The following is a 17,972-nucleotide window of genomic DNA, read 5'->3' on the forward strand; positions in this document are numbered from 1 at the left end:
GACCATCACCATGGATCCCGKCTGACTGACAGGCGTAAGTGATGGAGCAGGTAATAGCACATCACAGAACGTAAATCAAGACTAATGCCTGTGTGATGCTACCGCATGCAGGAATCGGGATGGGTGGCTTACAGGAAAATGTAAAACATTCATTTTGAGTTCAACCTCTCTCCCTCCAGAGAGCCAAGGTCAAAGACAGGATCCATGTAATAGATGTCATCCACCACCATTTCCTCTTATTGTACCTGTATAGGATCCCAGAGATATAATAAATATATATTTTCTAATGTGTATGTGTCGATATGTCTGATTCAGCATCCAGGAGGAAACACATCACAGAATATAATATATTTTCTGACGTTCATGATTCAGCGTCCAGGAGGAAACTGTAAGATCACAGAGACATAATAAATAAAATATATTTTCTAATTATATGTGTAGGATAGTCTGCTCCTATAGGACACTATCCTGGGGGAGACTGCGATGGACAGAACTTGTATTGTAACTTGTATTGTATGTACTGTATATTTGCTTAATTGTCCCTTGTGGGAAAATGCATGATTAAATATTAACACCTTGTGATTGTGCGTACCGTAGTATATTGTCACTACGGTGTATTTTCATCTAATGCTAACGTGCATCACTGTAAAGAATATACACATTTTCTAATGCTGGAAGGAAATGAGAGGAGACGTTCCAGTTTTAGAACACAAATACATCCATTTTAATTTGAGAAAATACAAAAAGAAACCATGTACAATTTATGTACAAACTTTTTGTACAAGACAGTATATTTTCAGCTGATTATATTTGACAGAGTCAGGTAGATCTACCCAGCACCATCAAATCCTCCATGTATCCATCCAAACTAAGTAGACTGCTATGTCAAACTCCTGATTTCTGCAATGACCATGTGCCAAAGAATCKGATATGTGACGTGTGAGAGCAATGTCCTGAATTCCACCCGAACTGATAGGCAGCCCACCCTCCAAAATACTGCAAGTTTCTTTTTTTCCTAAAAAAATCAACAAAAATTGCCACCTGCAATTTCAATGTGTTGTTAAGACTTAAATCCCCCCATAGTTTTATACATTTTATTACATCTAGTACATTTTCCAACAAATAAGTTATTTTATCCATCCTTTACAGTAACAAAATAGATAAACAAAAATATGTAACATACTGTAACAGTGATGTGTGACGTTTCCTAGTCCTGACTATCTTAAGCGGACAAAACACTCCAGAGCACATGAAACAGCCTGGCATGTTGCTCTCTGTGCATCCTTCAGTCATTCAGACCTTCTACCACACAACATGGTTTAACATCTCTCCCTGCAGTCGCCTTACAACAAGATAGGTACCTTAAGCTACAGACAGTACGACCAACACAGATGTATGATACTTTGAGGGTTGATGAGCCCCATGTCCCTGCCCCATGGTCCCTCCTTCTCAATGCCACTTTTCGCTATAGTGGGTCTTGAAATGGGCCCTCTTGACCTACAGCACTGCCTGGCACTATACTGGCATGGGGGCATTGATGGCTTGGKTGTTCTCCACGCCAGTATAAGTCACATACATTTACTTCCCTTTCTGAGAAGAATGAACTCATTCTACTACTCATTCTGAGTTAGTGAGTCAGTGAATGACTGAATGATGCTTGTTCAACAACACTTTCCATGGCACTTCAAAACACTAACTTTAGAGGCGTACATTGCAAAGACGTGTACGAACGTACGATATGGTCTACAGCAGTACCATAGATTTGTGGAGTATTTGTACCAAAAAGAGATACAGTTTAATGTAAGAACAGATTTCAGTCCAGTGTCTTTTCCAGTTTGAGTCAAAACAGTCACACAAATTGTGGGTACAAGTATTGAAAATAAAAAAACATTCAGATATAATGAAATACACTGGTAGACTATTCTGTAAGTATGCATCTGTTTAGGTTGTGATTTGTACCATTTGATTTGAGTAAAGTGATATTTATTTAAGTACCTCTGAAGAAAAAAATTAAACTGTAAACAAATAATACAAATGAGTTCCAAACAATCCATGGATATTACTATGGTGACATAAATGACGAGAGCTGACACAATGGAATGTAAACCCTGATAAAGAAACTATTTTAAGAAAACAAATTAAGTATGTTCTCTCTGTACTGTGATAAGCTTTGCTGAACTGGTACCAGCATATGTCTGCACCTCTGTGATGGTTCATATAACCAGGTCCTGTTAAACCTGCTCAAGTCAAGTTGACATTTTTTTCCATTTATGACAAAACAATCATTTTGTCCTTCGTCAATAGTATGTGTTATGAATCAAGTCATTGTCCGTGTCAAAGATGAATTCCTTGTTTTTCAGGCTAGTGAGTATATTATTAACAATCCAATTATATATACATTTTTACTCACATATTTTCTGAAAATAATTATACTTGCTACAAAGTGTTACAACAATGTAAGCACAAAAGCTTCAGAAGTTCACGCCAGGACAAAATGTTTATGAGCAGTCGCACCACACCCAATAGACAGACAGAAAGCTGAGGACATTTTGCTTCAGAAAAATCTATATAATGGCTGAATATACACAACATATTTAGACACAAATATATGTCCTTTTTTTGTCAAGAATGACAGGTCTTTAGAAGACATTATCTATAATATCATGGCTATCTGTTCAATGCAAARTACCTGATGATGTTCTAACAATCTGTCACATAGTTAGAAACACACGTTCATGAAGAATGACATTCTACACCCACAAAACAATGCTTCAATGTGTCTCTCCTTACTAAGAGACCTAATTTAGGTCAATCATTGATAGTAGAGGTCACCCAGTTTTACTCTCAGAACAGAACGAATGGCTAAATGCCTCAGATAGGGCCTTCATGCACTTTTCCGATTGGCTCACTGTCTGGGTATTATTTACACCCATTGAAACTCAAGTTTGTTTGTGATTGTTTACGTCACTTTTCTGTTTATTTCAGACAAAAATATTCGTATTTGCTTACAGATGAAAATGAGCAGTACAATAAAGTTTATCAATACAGCTACAGAGATCCTTCAACTAAGCCCATTTACGTTTTGAGGAGCACTCAACAGTTGAGACAGAAGCTCAGAGTTAGATCTCCTATACAATATTGACTTCGGGCTCTCATTAGATTTATGTTAGCTCTTATACAATATTGACTTAGGGCTCTCATTAGATTTATGTTATCTGTTATACAATATTGACTTAGGACTCTCATTAGATTTATGTTATCTGTTATACAATATTGACTTAGGACTCTCATTAGATTTATGTTATCTGTTATACAATATTGACTTAGGACTCTAGTCAATCTGTATCACTGAAGCGTTAGAAATGTATCACTTGTGCGATAGAAATGTACATGTAATTTCCGATTGAGCCGACATATGCAGTGGTGTAATTAAGGAAAAATACTTTGAAGTACTACTTAAGTAGTTTTTTGGGGTATCTGCACTTTACTATTAATATTTTTGACAACAATTCACACACTTATCAAGAGAACATCCCTGGTCATTCCTCTGATTTGGCGGACTCACTAAACACAAACACCTACATACATTGTTTGTAAATTRGAGTCTTGGAGTGTGTCACTGGCTATCCATAAATAAATAAAAAACAAGAAAATGCTGCCTGGTTTGCTTAATATAAGGAATTTGAAATTATTTATACTTTCAAATATATATATTTAAAACCAAATACTTTTAGACTTTTACTCAAGTAGTATTTCACTGGGTGACTCACTTTTACGTGAGTAATTTTCTATTAAGGTATCTTTACTTTCACTCAAGTATGACAATACGTACTTTTCCACCACTGGACATATGCAGCGTTTATCGTGAATGCAGTCTCTGCTAAAGCGGAAACATTGCCTTTAAATTTCAATCCAACTGTAATGTTGAACTTCTGCGATATGGATTGAATAGCGCCCTTAATCACTATACTTTATCAAGGATAAGAGAGGGGACTTCTACTCTTCCTCAATGATGCATTTCRAATTATAAGCATTTCAGAATTGATATGAATCATTTTGGTATGATTATGTTAAATACAGTGATTAATTTAGAAATAAAATAATCTGATGTAATTATAGGCCTAATAATAATAATGGATTGCTTTCACAAAYTGTTTCTCACTACGTCATGTGTAAAAATAAGTACGCTCATATGAATATAAAATAATCATATTTGTATGTTTAAAGTATCTAGGTTAAGTTTTTAGTTGGTTCATCTGTGACACCATACCCTCTCCTCCCCAAGGCTGCAGCTCTGTCTGGGTTGCTCTGGATCAAAAACAAAATAGAAATGTTCCATTTTTAACACGCACTGTCTTGCGCCTGGACCAGAATGACATGAAGAACACAGGCAGTATTCTCCAGCGGAGAATRGTCATCAGTGGCAAAACTATGAATGAGCTTTTCCCTTAATGTTTACCAACATAGTGTTTAGAGGTGTCATGATGACATCAGGATTGGCAGCGGAGAACATCCAAGCTCTTTGCTGCCTCTGTTACCAACCCTGTGCCAGGCAGTGGTGGCTCTGGTCAAAGGAGGACCCACTGATGCCCATTTTACGCAATATGTGGCATTGTTTCTCCAAATTTCTCAACAGACAAAAAAATATTGAAATGATATGCTTATTCTTCTGTTCTTAAATAGGTTTGGGCTTAATTGCTTCCCTTACATTTTTAGGGCACACAGCTAATGTTTGTTCACATTTATACAGCTCAATCATAGATGTTGTATTACCGGTGATGTGACTGGGCATGATGGTGAGCATAGAAACGTGTTTGCTTAGTTCATTAGTTGATCGGCAACCCCCAGACAGAGCTAGTTCCGATACGTCTTTCATGTTTGAAGCATTGATCCCACATGCTGCTCSCTCAGAGGCTGAACCACCATCACATACACACGGATGGAGAGATGACAACACTAATTAGTGCATTTAACTCAGATGTACCACCAATGTTTTTATTGAGGGGACACATTGCTGCCACGTACAGTACACACGTGCCATATGCAAGATGTGTACAAGGCTGTCCTTTCACTCAATTAACGTGTTCACAAGGGACGAGACAAAGTTGTCCATTCACCCCTTTCATGTTTACACATAAGGGATAGGACAAGATTGTCCTTCGTCCCTTTCATGTTTTCAGGTTAAGTTGATCATCTGCTCTGTATTGTTATAAAAGGGCTCAGGCACCATGCGATGATAGGAGCTTCAAACACGGTCAAAGACATCATTATGATCCATAGCCATTGTGATATCACCAGAACAGATGTAGGTACAGTGTAGCTATATACGGTCAACCAGCTTATCCCAGAACTATCTATTACAGTARTCTGAGTCTCAAGACAACTGATTTACAATATGATCTCATTCTACAGGACTTGAATGCATTCATTCAGATGATTACTCAACAGCATGTCGACATACAGTAGCATACCCTAAGCAGTGATGTAATGGATCTGTACACAGTACAGCTGTACACCTCTTCAAATGACAAGCAGCCGTTCTCTCGTTCAGTGAATCGACAACCAAAAGGTTGACATTTCTGTGATGGGTGTTGTTTTGGGGAGATGTCAATGTTTCCCGTAGACGTGTTGCAAAATAACGTGATCAGTTTTAGTGCAAATAGAACGGAAACAGACACGGTGTATGAGTGGCCAGCCCCAATGGCGTCTTTGGGAGATGTGGTGAACGATGAGCGAYCTGCCTTGACGCTCATCCTCCAACAACAAGTAGTAACCTCAAAATACAGTAGCCATGGAGTCTGGTCACACGAAGAGGTGATGAACTATTGCAAATAATTACAGGAAGTACTTAATCTTCTCTCTTCAACTTCAAATAATTTCAAAAAGTGGGGAGGGAGTGTACAATCCTCATTAGATTGTCATTATGTACATCTCTATGGAAGATTTATAAATGAAACATGAAGAGCATGGAAGTAACATTACAGGTATACACATAGGAGGCCCCTTKCAGTTGTGGTATTTATGTCAAACCCTTGATCTGAAGAATGAGTGGGGACCAAWTAATCATCATTATCATCCCTGTTCGCCATCTCTTATCTCCTTTCGTAAGAGCGTCCAGAATTCTCAAGAGTCATCAAGGGGGCCTGGTTTTCAACATTCATCTTCAACTTCTCTGATTGGTGGTATCAGACTGCTAGTGGATTTGTATTGGTTGACTTGGTTGGCCATGTGAGTGCTCCTGGGCTTGATCTGAATGTTCCGTGGGTAGGCATTTTCTGGTTCATCTGTAAACCATTTCCTTTCTGCGGAGGGATGGGGCAGAAACAGAGTGTTAGTGTTGAATAATCCATACGGTGTCATGTCATATATTCCTGTCTCAGTTTAAGTAGCCGCCTTATATAGCATGAGGGATCATAGGTTTCAAGTCAGGTACTTCATTTCCTTCCAGGTAAAGTTATTTCAACTTTGGAGTGTGTGCATGTGGGTCTGTGTGAATGTAAGTGTGTGTGTGTGTTTCAGTCAACTTAGTGCTCAGGCAAGTGTGTTACAGCACAAGTGTTTGATGTTTTGAAACTATGCCTGAGGTGAAGCAAGATGTCTATCGCCTGAAACATGTCCATTTGAGGAGGTTTCAAGCCTACTCTACGAGAGGTATGATCTTTAGGTAATCAAATGTCTACAGTTCATGTTTGTATTATATAGTGTGTGATAGGCAACACCTTATCTCTCTGTGGCTCCAGTTGATAGAGTTATACAGAATCRGGATTACAACATATTTCTATCACTTGAACAACATCTGATCACATTCAATAGGAAAGAATATGTGCAAACACACAAACCTCTGACAATGCWATTTGTCTCAAGTTGAAATAAAGCAAACAAAAAAACATGATAAATAATATGMAAATTATACAAAATAGAGGCTCTGTCAGAAGAAAACAAAGAAAAAGCGTAATCAGGTGAATTAGGGTGTGAAGGAGGTAAAACAGAAAGGCAGGAAGAGCCAATGCAGAGATGGTCGTGGGCATGACAGGGAGAGAGCAGAGGCAGCYGCAGCCATTTTGCTTTCCATTTGTCCAAAAGCAAAAGTTAAACTGAGGCATGATGACTTATCCTTAGAGGAAAATAACAGAAAGACTATAAAAACTCCCCTTGTCATAACAATTGCCACAGGGACAAAGTTATGATCAGAACCCCACGTAAAGGTTGCTATTGTAATAGTAGGACATGCAGAATTGTTAACTTGCATACCTTGGCTCATTCTATTCATCCTTGTTGCACTTCAGAAAGAGAAGTAGGTCATCTAAGTAAGTGAGGTATTACAGTCTATACAAGGCAAATAACACGTCTCAAACACAATCACTGACCTGACTGGATCTCTTGCTGTACTCTACAGTATGTAAGCACTGACAACTATGACTATTTTCTAATGTAATCAAGGCCTCATTGCCAAAATGTAAAATGCTATTTCAGTTTACGTCCTAAATTGACCCCAACCCTACTTGTCAGATGTTCCCTTAGCCCTGTTTATGTTTCTAGATACTGAACACCTACACTTCGCCTCCCGATGACACCATGTTTGAAAAGCATTGAAGGCAAATGCTAAGTGACATTTAAAATGATACTAAGACATTTCAATTGATCTGTTCTCTTTAAGCTTAAGAATGGACATTGATAAATGATCTATCACTGTTTAGGGAGTACTTAGTAGCATGATGTCTTTTCTTACCATCAAAATCAAATTKTCTGGGTAATTTTACAATTATTACTTCCTTATCATTTAATATAACTTAAATTATATATTATATTATGCAKAACACATCAAAATTMWAAACAGAACTAAAAATAAGCATTTGAGATGGAGAAGTGGGACCATGGACATGCCATGTCTCAGAACAGACACAATAACCAGATAGATGTCGACAGACGGTTTAATGACGTTTATCATTCATGGACAATCATCTGAAACACCAGCTTCTCTGGTCAAAATGTGGTCATGTTGGGTAAAAGGTTTAGTCTACGTAAATCATGTTACATTCAATCCATAACCATGGCATGCTGTTGGTACGTATACTAACAAATAAGCAGGCTATACCAATATGAGTCAAATTAAAAACATACTGTACAGTGCATTCTGAAAGTATTCAGACCTCTTCACRTTTCCACATTTTGTTACGTTACAGCCTTATTCTAAAATGAATCAAATCAAATCCTCAATCTACACATAATATTCCATAATGACAAAGCGAAAACAGGTTTTTATCATTTTTTGCAAATGTATTAAATATTAATAACAGAAATACCTTATTTACATAAGTATTCAAAACCTTTGCTATGAGACTCAAACTTGACTGGAGTCCACATGTGATAAATTCAATTGACTGGACATGATTTGGAAAAGAACACACTTGTCTATATAAGGTCCCACAGTTGGCAATGGATGTCAGAGCAAAAACCAAGCCATGAGGTCGAAGGAATTGTCCGTAGAGCTCAGAGACAGGACTGTGTCGAGGCACAGATATGGGGAAGGATACCAAAACATTTCTGAGCATTGAAGGTCCAAGAACGCAGTGGCCTCCATCATTCTTAAAAGGAAGAAGTTTGGAACAACTAAGACTCTTCCTGGCCAGACGGAAGCCACTCCTCAGTAAAAGGCACCTAAAGGACTCTCAGACCATCAAAAACAAGATTCTATGGTCTGATGAAACCAAGATTGAACTCTTTGCCTGAATGCCAAGCGTCATGTCTGGAGGAAACCTGGCACCATCCCTATGGTGAAGCATGGTGGTGGCAGCATCATGCTGTTGGGATGTTTTTCAGCAGCACGAACTGGGAGACTGGGAGACTAGTCAGGATCGAGGGAAAGATGAACGGAGCAAAGTACAGAGAGATCCTTGATGAAAACCTGCTCCAGAGCGCTCAGGACCTCAGACTGGGGAAAAAGGTTCACCTTCCAACAGAACAATGACCCTAAGCACACAGCCAAGACAACGCAGGGGTGGCTTCGGGACAAGTCTCTGAATGTCCTTGAGTGGCCCAGCCAGAGCCCGGACTTGAACCCAATCGAACATCTCTGGAGAGACCTGAAAATAGCTGTGCAGCAACACTCCCCATCCAACCTAACAGAGCTTGAGAGGATCTACAGAGAAGAATGGGAGAAACTCCCCAAATACCCAAGAAGACTCAAGGCTGTAATTGCTGCCAAAGGTGCTTCAACAAAGTATTGAGTAAAGGGTCTGAATAAGTATGTAAATGTAATATTTCAGTTTTGTATTTTTTTTTAAATGAGCAAAAATGTCTAATCAACCAGTTTTTGGTTTGTAAAGGGTTGGTAAAGGGTCTGAATAAGTATGTAAATGTAATATTTCAGTTTTGTATTTTTTTAGAAATGAGCAAAAATGTCTAAACAACCAGTTTTTGGTTTGTCATTATGGGGTAGTGTGTGTAGATTGATGAGGGGGATTTTTTTTTAAATTAATTTTAGAATAAGGCTGTAACGTAACAAAATGTGGAAAAAGTTTAAGGGGTCTGAATACTTTCCCAAATGCACTGTACTGTGTCTTATCGAGACAAAATGCCTGCCATGCCCGTCACCGGCCTGGTACAAAGACAACATATTATTGTTCTAGAAAGACCTATGTTCCTTATCATCTTTCTGTGATATTTTGCGTTCTTAAAATAATGCTTAAATACAGGTTCAATGAGGTCGAAGGAAATTTTTAAGACAGTTTGTCGGTGAAAGCAATGCATATCAACGTTTCCCCTTAGTTCCATTGATTAGATCATGGTACAGTAGCTATGGAGGCGGAGATGTCAGAGCAAGGACCACATGCTGATGGTTAGGGAGCAAACATTGCACAAACATGATGTTGACATTGAGCACACAATCTCAGAAACAAAACCCAAATAAACATACAGACAGAGATAACCGACCCAAACAGTGACACACACACTCTCCTTTTGGCCACAACTCCCACAGGAAACTTAGATTGAGAAAGAGAAAAAAAAAACACACACACACACACACCTCCTCCACCTACTTCTGTTTGTGGCCAGCCTCCCGAGCCTTGCTGCTGCGGTTCTGCCGGTTGGTGGTGGGGATGGAGTGGACGGACGAGCTCTTTTTGCTGGAGGAATGGGAGGAGTGGGAGCTGTGGGAAAGGCTGGTCCGAGACTGGCCCGCGTTGTGGTCAAACTGCATCAGACAGAAGATCAGGTCTGTGGGGACCAACTCAAACTCATACGGAGGGTTGGTGATCACATACCTGTATAAAGGAAAAGATAGGAGTTGGTAGAAAACAGAACAATACTGATTAGTCAGTGTATAATTAAGCAAATAAGGCCCGGGGGGGGGTATATGGCCAATATACCACGGCTAAGGGCTGTTCTTAGGCTCAACGTAATGCAGAGTGCCTGAATACAGCCCTTGGCCATGGTACAGTGCATTCAGAAAGTACTCAGATACCTTGACTTTTTCCACATTTTGTTACGTTACAGCCTTGTTCTAAAATGGATTACATCGATCCGTTTCCTCATCAATCTACACACAATACCTCATAATGSCAAAGAAAAAACATTATTTTATATWTTTTTTGCATATTTAGCGATTACAGCCTCGAGTCTTCTTGGGTATGACACTACAAGCTCGGCACACCTGTATTTGGGGAGTTTCTCCCATTCTTCTCTGAAGATCRTCTCAAGCTCTGTCAGGTTGGATGGGGAGTGTCGCTGCACAMATATTTTCAGGTCTCTCCAGAGATGTTCGATCGGGTTCAAGTCCAGGCTCTGGCTGGGGCACTCAAGGACATTCAGAGACTCGTCCCGAAGCCACTCCTGCGTTGTCTTGGCTGTGTGCTTAGAGTTGTTTTCCTGTTGGAAGGTGAACCTTCGCCCCAGTCTGAGGTCCTGAGTGCTCTGGAGCAGGTTTTCATTAAGGATCTCTCTGTACTTTGCTCCGTTCATCTTTCCCTCAATCCTGACTAGTCTCCCAGTCVCTGTTGATGAAAAACATCCCCACAGCAAGAAGCTGCCACCACCATGCTTCACGGTAGGGATGGTGGCAGGTTTCCTCCAGATGTGACCCTTGGCATTCAGGCCAAAGAGTTCAATTTTGATTTCATCAGACCAGAGAATCTTGTTTCTCATGGTCTTGAGAGTCCTTTAGGTGCCTTTTGGCAAATTCCAAGCGGGCTGTCATGTGCCTTTTACTGAGGAGTGGGTTCCGTCTGGCCACTCTACCATAAAGGCCTGATTGGTGGAGTGCTGCAGAGATGGTTGTCCTTCTGGAAGGTTCTCCCATCTCCACAAAGGTACTCTGGAGCTCCGTCAGAGTGACCAATGGGTTCTTGTCACCTCCCTGACCAATGCCCTTCTCCCCCGATTTGTCCAGGCGGCCAGCTCTAGGAAGAGTCTTGGTGGTTCCAAACTTCTTCCATTTAAGAATGATGGAGGCCACTGMGTTCTTGGGGACCTTCAATGCTGCAGACATTTTTTGGTACCCTTCTCCAYATCTGTGCCTCGACACAATCCTGTCTCGGAGCTCTATAGACAATTCCTTTGACCTCATGGCTTGGTTTTTGCTCTGACATGCACTGCCAACTGTAGGACCTTATATAGACAGGTGTGTGCCTTTCCACAGGTGGACTCCAATCAAGTCGTAGAAACATCTCAAGGATGATCAATGGAAACAGGATGAACCTGAGCTCAATTTCGAGTCTCATAGCAAAGGGTCTGAATACTTATGTAAATAAGATGTTTTTATTTTTAATACATTTGCAAAAAGTTATAAAAACCTGTTTTCACTTCATCACTATGTGGTATTATGTGTAGATTGATGAGGATTTRTATTTATTTAATCAATTTTAGAATAAGGCTGTAACGTATAAAAATGTGGAAAAAGTGAAGGGGTCTGAATACTTTCTGAATGTACTGTACATTGGCCATATACCACAAACCCCRGAGGTGCCTTATTGCTATTATAAACTGGTTACTAATGTAATTAGAGCAGTAAAAAACTGTTTTGTCATACAGCCAATCAGTATTCAGGGCTCGAACCACTCAGTTTATAAAAACAGAAACAGAAAGTTAATAGGGCGTGGTTGAAAACTAATCAGTTACAAGATTTCAAAGCAGATTTATTTCAAATAAAAATGTTTCTGTGTTAGAGGCCTGAAGTCGAAATGCATCTAGTTTGTAGAGTTATCTAATCACATAAGGGTCTACGATAAACAGTATAATATAATCCCATAACTGCTAATATTATAATGGGAAACATCTGATGTGGTTACACCTTGACAAGTGAGAGGGGTGGATGTACCACTGACTGTCTCACCGTTTGGTACACTGGCTAGGTGTGGCAAGGTGAGCGTCTCTCAATCTGTAGATTCCGAAGCACAACATGTTGTATGTCTTCAATGCTTTACAGAACAAATCTCCATAGCAACCACCATCCTGGAAAACAACAAATGGCAAATCAACAACAACATCAGGGTGTGTTGGCTTATAAAGTGGAATCATTTGTCTAAATTACAAAATAATCCACGTTTTTGAAAATGTCAAACTGCAGTGSCCTGGATACATTCTGCTGTATGTTTTGGGGAAAGAGACATTCTTCATCCCAGAACACACACACAGCAATGCTGGGACGAAAAAACAAAAATTACCGACACCGCCTTCCTCTTACCAAAGCATTTTGCTTATGTCGGTCATTTTAGGTGATTTGGCTACACAACATTCCTGTAGATTGTTCTAGAACCATTATTTGGTCAACAGTAATAGCCTATGCATTATGTTGATTCCTGCTCTGAAAGTATATGCCTGTCACCGGTTCGCTGTCGACAGCTGACTCTCCCTCCTTCTCCCCACTGTGTGCATGGAGGAGGGAGAGACGCATTCTGACAAGCACAAGCATATGGTCGTTGCTCAAAATCCTATTGTAGGAAAAAMACCGTTTTCAAAGTAACTACTGTTGTTCTAGTTACAGAGAGGACAGTCACATCATGTATTTCTCACCTCTTAATATTGAGTTCATGGCACCACTTCACAACGGGAGTAGGCTTTAGTGTAGAAAGGTTTTGTTGCATCGCGGGCCGGAGCGCGTCATTTGCAGTGAATAGGCCTACATCAAGCAWCCTAGGCCTAGCGCTGGAAAGTCTTTGTAGGACATTAGCTACATTTACTGACAGATTAATKAATTAGCCTAATCAATCTACCTAAGGGTTTTGAGTTCCCACTTCCTCGGGTGGTGTATAATACAGCCTATAGGCCAATAAGCATAAAGATGTCGGGAAATTCTCTGAAGWGACAAAATTAAATCTGATCATTCTGGAGGTCGCACATCAAAATATCAATCATGCATTTCCTGGATATGTTACATGAAATAGCTGACTTTTTGAATCATAGGCTACCATCTCAGCTGTCTTATTTGGCACTGGGAAAAACTATTCTATAMCCCTGCTGCTTGTAAAGTAACTGTCCATAGAATAAAGTAAATGATTGTTGTATTTGTTGTTATCGAGCAAAACAGTTACATTTATCGCGATATTACTTTTTGTCCATATCGCCCAGCTCTAGCACCTCCCCCCAAAATAATTTATTATTATTTATRTCTGATTTATCATTATAGCAAAAAATMTGTTAATTTATCGCAATATGGATTTTTCCCCCCATATCACCCAGCTCTAACACACACACTCCAGAACCCTCCTTCCTCCTCCTAAGCAGAGCACCCTTTGCGTGTTCTCTGTTCTTCACTTTGTATTAAGTGCCGCAAGGAGCCAAACAGGCGGGATGGGTGCTGCTGTCGAGTGCCAAAACCTGTCAGCTCCATTTAAACATTCACTTACCCCCAAGTCGGCAAAGGGCCCATCGTACAGGGCCAGTTGGGCAACACGACACCTGTCTCGGTTAGCCAGTGTCTGTGGCGTGCTGTAGCCCCCTTGCAGGGCGTTCTCCTCAGCCAGTAGAGCCTCTAGCTCTGGCGTGGCTCCCCCAGTCACCAGCGTCCGGATCAGGGTGAGGATATTATCGTTGAAGTATGTCTGCAGAGATAAGAGGATGTGAGATCCGTAAGTAAGGAGACGCCATTAGAGCCACAACGGTAGAGGATATGTGGCGGACGGAGAACGGGGGAGAGATGAGAAAGGGGTAGAGGGAGATAAAGGGAAGGAATGGAAGGGGAGAGGGATATAAAGGGAGGGATGAGAAGGGGGGAGAGTATAAGGGGAAGAGGGAAGAGATGGAGATGGGGAGAGAATGTGGCGATAAGGGAGAGATGGAGAAGGGGGAGAGGGGAGATAAAGGGGAAGGGATGGAGAAGGGGGAGAGGGGTGATAAAGGGGAAGGGATGGAGAAGGGGGGAGAGGGAGATAAGGGGAAGAGGAAGAGATGGAGATGGGGAGAGAATGTGGCGATAAGGGGAGAGATCGAGAAGGGGAGGAGGGGAGATAAAGGGGAAGGGATGGAGAAGGGGGGAAGAGGGGGATAAAGGGGAGGATGGGAAGGGGCAGAGGAGATAAGGGAAGAGGAAGAGATGGGAGATGGGAGAGATGGTGGCGGATAAGGGAGAGATTGAGAGGGAGAAGGGGGGAGTGGAGATGGGGAGAGATGATGGGAAGAGGGAGAAGATTGGATGGGTGAAGAGGGAGAAGGGGAGATGGGAAGAGGGAGAGTATGAAGGGGGAGAGATTGGATGAAGAGGGGAGAATATGGGGAAGAGGGAGATGGGGAGAGGGAGAGATGGGATGGGGAAAGGGAGAGAGATGGGAGAGGGAAGATGGTGGGAGAGGAGATGGGATGGGGGAAGAGGGAGAGATGGATGGGAAGAGGAGAGATGGGATGGGTGAAATAGGGGAGGAATGGGTGGAGAGGGGAGATGGGATGGGGAGAGGAGGAGAGGGAGGGGAAGAGGGAGAGATGGGATGGGAGAAGGGGAGAGATGGATGGGTAAAGAGGGAGAGATGGGTGGGGAAGAGCGGAGAGATGGGATGGGTGAAGAGGGAGAGGATGGGAATAAGCGGGTTGAAAGAGGAGAGAGATGGGATGGGGAAGAGGGGAATGATGGGAATGGGAAGATGGGAGAAGAGGGATGGTGATGAGGATGAGATGGGGTGGGAGAGGAAGATGGGGAAGGGGAGAATGATGGGAAGAGGGAGAGATGGATGGGAAGAGGGAGAGATGGTGGGAAGAGGATGGGTGAGGGAAGAGTGGAGAGATGGAGGGGAAGGGGAGATGGTATGGGGGAGAATTGGATGGGGAGAGGAGAAGATTGGATGGGAAGAGGGGAGAGATGGATGGGAAGAGAGAGAGATGGATGGGAAAGGGGAGAGATGATGGGGAGAGGGAGAAGTGGTGGGAGAGGGAGAGATGGATGAGGAGAGGAGATGGAGATGGGGAAGAGGGAGAGATTGATGTGGAGAGGAGAATGGATGGGAAGGGAGAGATGGATGGGAAGAGGGAGAGATGGGATGGGAAGGGGAGAGATGGGATGGAAAGAGGAGAGATTGGATGGGGAAAGGGGGAGATGGGATGGGAAGAGAGGAGAGATGGGATGGGGAAGAAGGGGAGAGATGGGATGGGTGAGAGGGAGAGATGGATGGGGTGAAAGGAGAGAGATGGGATGGGAAGGGAGAGATGGATGAGTGAAGCGGGGAGATGGATGTGAAAGGGAGAGATGGGATTGGGTAAGAGGAGAGATGGATGGGGAAGAGGGAGAGATGGGATGGAAGAGGGGAGAGATGGATGGGGAAGAAGGGAGAGATTGGGATGGGTGAAGAGGGAAGATGGGATGGGAAGAGAGAGTGGAAAGGTGAGAGGTGGAGAGATTGAGAAGGGAAGAATGGGATGGGGAGATGGGAGTGGAGAAGGGGAGAGAGATGGAGAAGGGGAGAGATGGAAGAGGGGAGAGATTGGATGGGTAAAGAGGAGAGATGGGATGGTGAGAAGAGGGAGAGGGTGGATGGGGAAGAGGGAGAAGATGGATGGGTGAAGAGGGAGAGATGGAGAAGGGTGAGGAGAGATGAGAGGAGAGATATGGAAGAGGGAGAGATTGATGGGTGAAGAGGGGAGAGATGGGATGGGGAAGGGAGAGGATGGGATGGGGAAGAGGGGGAGATGGGTGGGGAGAGGGGAGAGAATGGATGGGTGAGAGGAAGATGGATGGTGAAGAGGGGAGAGAGGGATGGGGGAAGAGGGAGAGTGGGATGGGAAGAAGGGGATTATGGGATGGGGAAGAGGCAGAGGATGGGATGGGGAAGAGGGAGAGAGATGGGCATGGAGGAAAAGGGGAGAGAGGAGATTGGAATGGGTGAAGAGGGGAAGATGGAAGATAGGATGGGAAGAGGGAGAGATGGGAGATGGGTGAGATGGAGAGAGAGAGAAAGGGAAGGGGAGGAGAAGGGAAGGGGAGAGATGAGAAGGTGACGAGAGGAGAGAAGGGGAGAGAGGGAGAGATGGAGAAGGGGAAAGGGAAGAGATGGATGGGAAGAGAGGGGAGAGAGTGGGAAAGAGGGGAGAGATGGATGGGGAAGAGGAGAGATGAGGAAGAGTGAGAGGGGAGCAGATGGGGAAGAGAAAGGGAAAAACGGCGGAAAGAGAGCAGAGAGAGGGTGAAAGGGGAAAGGGAATACCTTATCAGCTGTACAACTTTGAAATGTGTTGTCGCAATTTAACCCAACCCCTTGAATCAAGAACGTGCGGGCGCCTTAATCGGCGCGTGGGTGGAGAGAGAGCGAGAGAGAGAGACATCACAGAACATGTGGGAGTGAGCTCCTCTCTCTCTCATTGTTGAAAGATGAAAGTGTTTTTTTGGACCTTGATGGCCCACCTTTGCATGTCAAATGTGCCATTAAAGGGAACCTCAGCACTTACCTTGTTAAAAGATCTAATAAGCTCCTTGAAAATTTGTTTCGTGACACTTTATATGAGGAGTGGTGGCAACAYCTTCCCTTTTGATGTCATTGGAGCTGGCAGCGCTGTCTGATCAATGTGGCATTTCATTTACCAACTTCTGCCTACTCCGTAATGTTGCTGCGCTGAGCAGAGCACTGCATCTTATCTGAGGCATCCATATCCGTTAAGTCTAACCCTTTACTTAACTCTGAGAGGCTGTGTCTGTCTGTGTGTCTGTGTGTCTGTGTGTCTGTCTGTCTGTCTGTCTGTCTGTCTGTCTGTCTGTCTGTCTGTTTGCTTCCAAAAAGTGCATTAGATCTGCAGTGTTTTGAAATGCATCTTTGCTACGTTTCACACTTATTTAAATCAAAAGCATCTTCAATTCAACAGCCAGCTTTAGAGACAGCAGACATGGGTGCAGGTGAGTAGACACTACCAAGTATACACTACCAAGTATACACTACCAAGTATACAGTACATAGTATACAGTACTTAGTTACGACCTTTAAACTACTTTGTTTAAAGACCGTATGCACATCTTACAGTAAACCCACTATCTGTGTCTTGTCTTGTGGTTGCTGACCTCTTGTACGCAGCACTGGATTAACTCCTAACTGACTGAGTTCAAAGCCAATCAATTTTAGCCCTTGACTGCTGCATGTTGCAACTGCAACAAAATGCAACTGTTACCCTCTAAAAATGCTGCTTCACCCTACGACCTTAACAGCCACTAGCCTATGTAAATAAAATAGGGATTAAAATATGGATAGAAAATATTTATAAATATGGATGAAATATAGACTGTTCACAAAAAGGAGAATTTTGGTACTGGATTCTGCGATAAACTTCTACCTAGTAAGATGTCGGACTACCTAGTAAGATGTCAGACTACCTAGTAAGATGTCGGACTACCTAGTAAGATGTCGGACTACCTAGTAAGATGTCAGACTACCTAGTAAGATGTCGGACTACATAGTAACATGTCGGACTACCTAGTAAGATGTCAGACTACCTAGTAAGATGTCGGACTACCTAGTAAGATGTCAGACTACCTAGTAAGATGTCAGACTACATAGTAACATGTC

The 17,972-nt window shown here is 42.3% G+C and overlaps 1 protein-coding gene across 1 annotated transcript in view; it reads right to left on the reverse strand.

Annotated features, from left to right (window-relative positions):
- Positions 1-694: 694 nt before the first annotated feature.
- The window catches only part of LOC111951745 (calcium-activated potassium channel subunit alpha-1a), a 176,291-nt gene continuing 159,013 nt past the window's right edge, over positions 695-17,972 (reverse strand). The window contains exons 24-28 of the mRNA XM_070434999.1: positions 13,845-14,039; positions 12,332-12,450; positions 10,041-10,265; positions 7,252-7,280; positions 695-6,302 (exon numbers count right to left, since the gene is read on the reverse strand). Coding sequence (XP_070291100.1) covers positions 6,151-6,302; positions 7,252-7,280; positions 10,041-10,265; positions 12,332-12,450; positions 13,845-14,039 — 720 coding nt within the window. The 3' untranslated portion in view covers positions 695-6,150. The remainder of the gene's footprint in view (positions 6,303-7,251; positions 7,281-10,040; positions 10,266-12,331; positions 12,451-13,844; positions 14,040-17,972) is intronic.

Source organism: Salvelinus sp. IW2-2015, linkage group LG25, assembly GCF_002910315.2.
Source record: "Salvelinus sp. IW2-2015 linkage group LG25, ASM291031v2, whole genome shotgun sequence".
Taxonomy (NCBI): Eukaryota; Metazoa; Chordata; class Actinopteri; order Salmoniformes; family Salmonidae; genus Salvelinus; species Salvelinus sp. IW2-2015.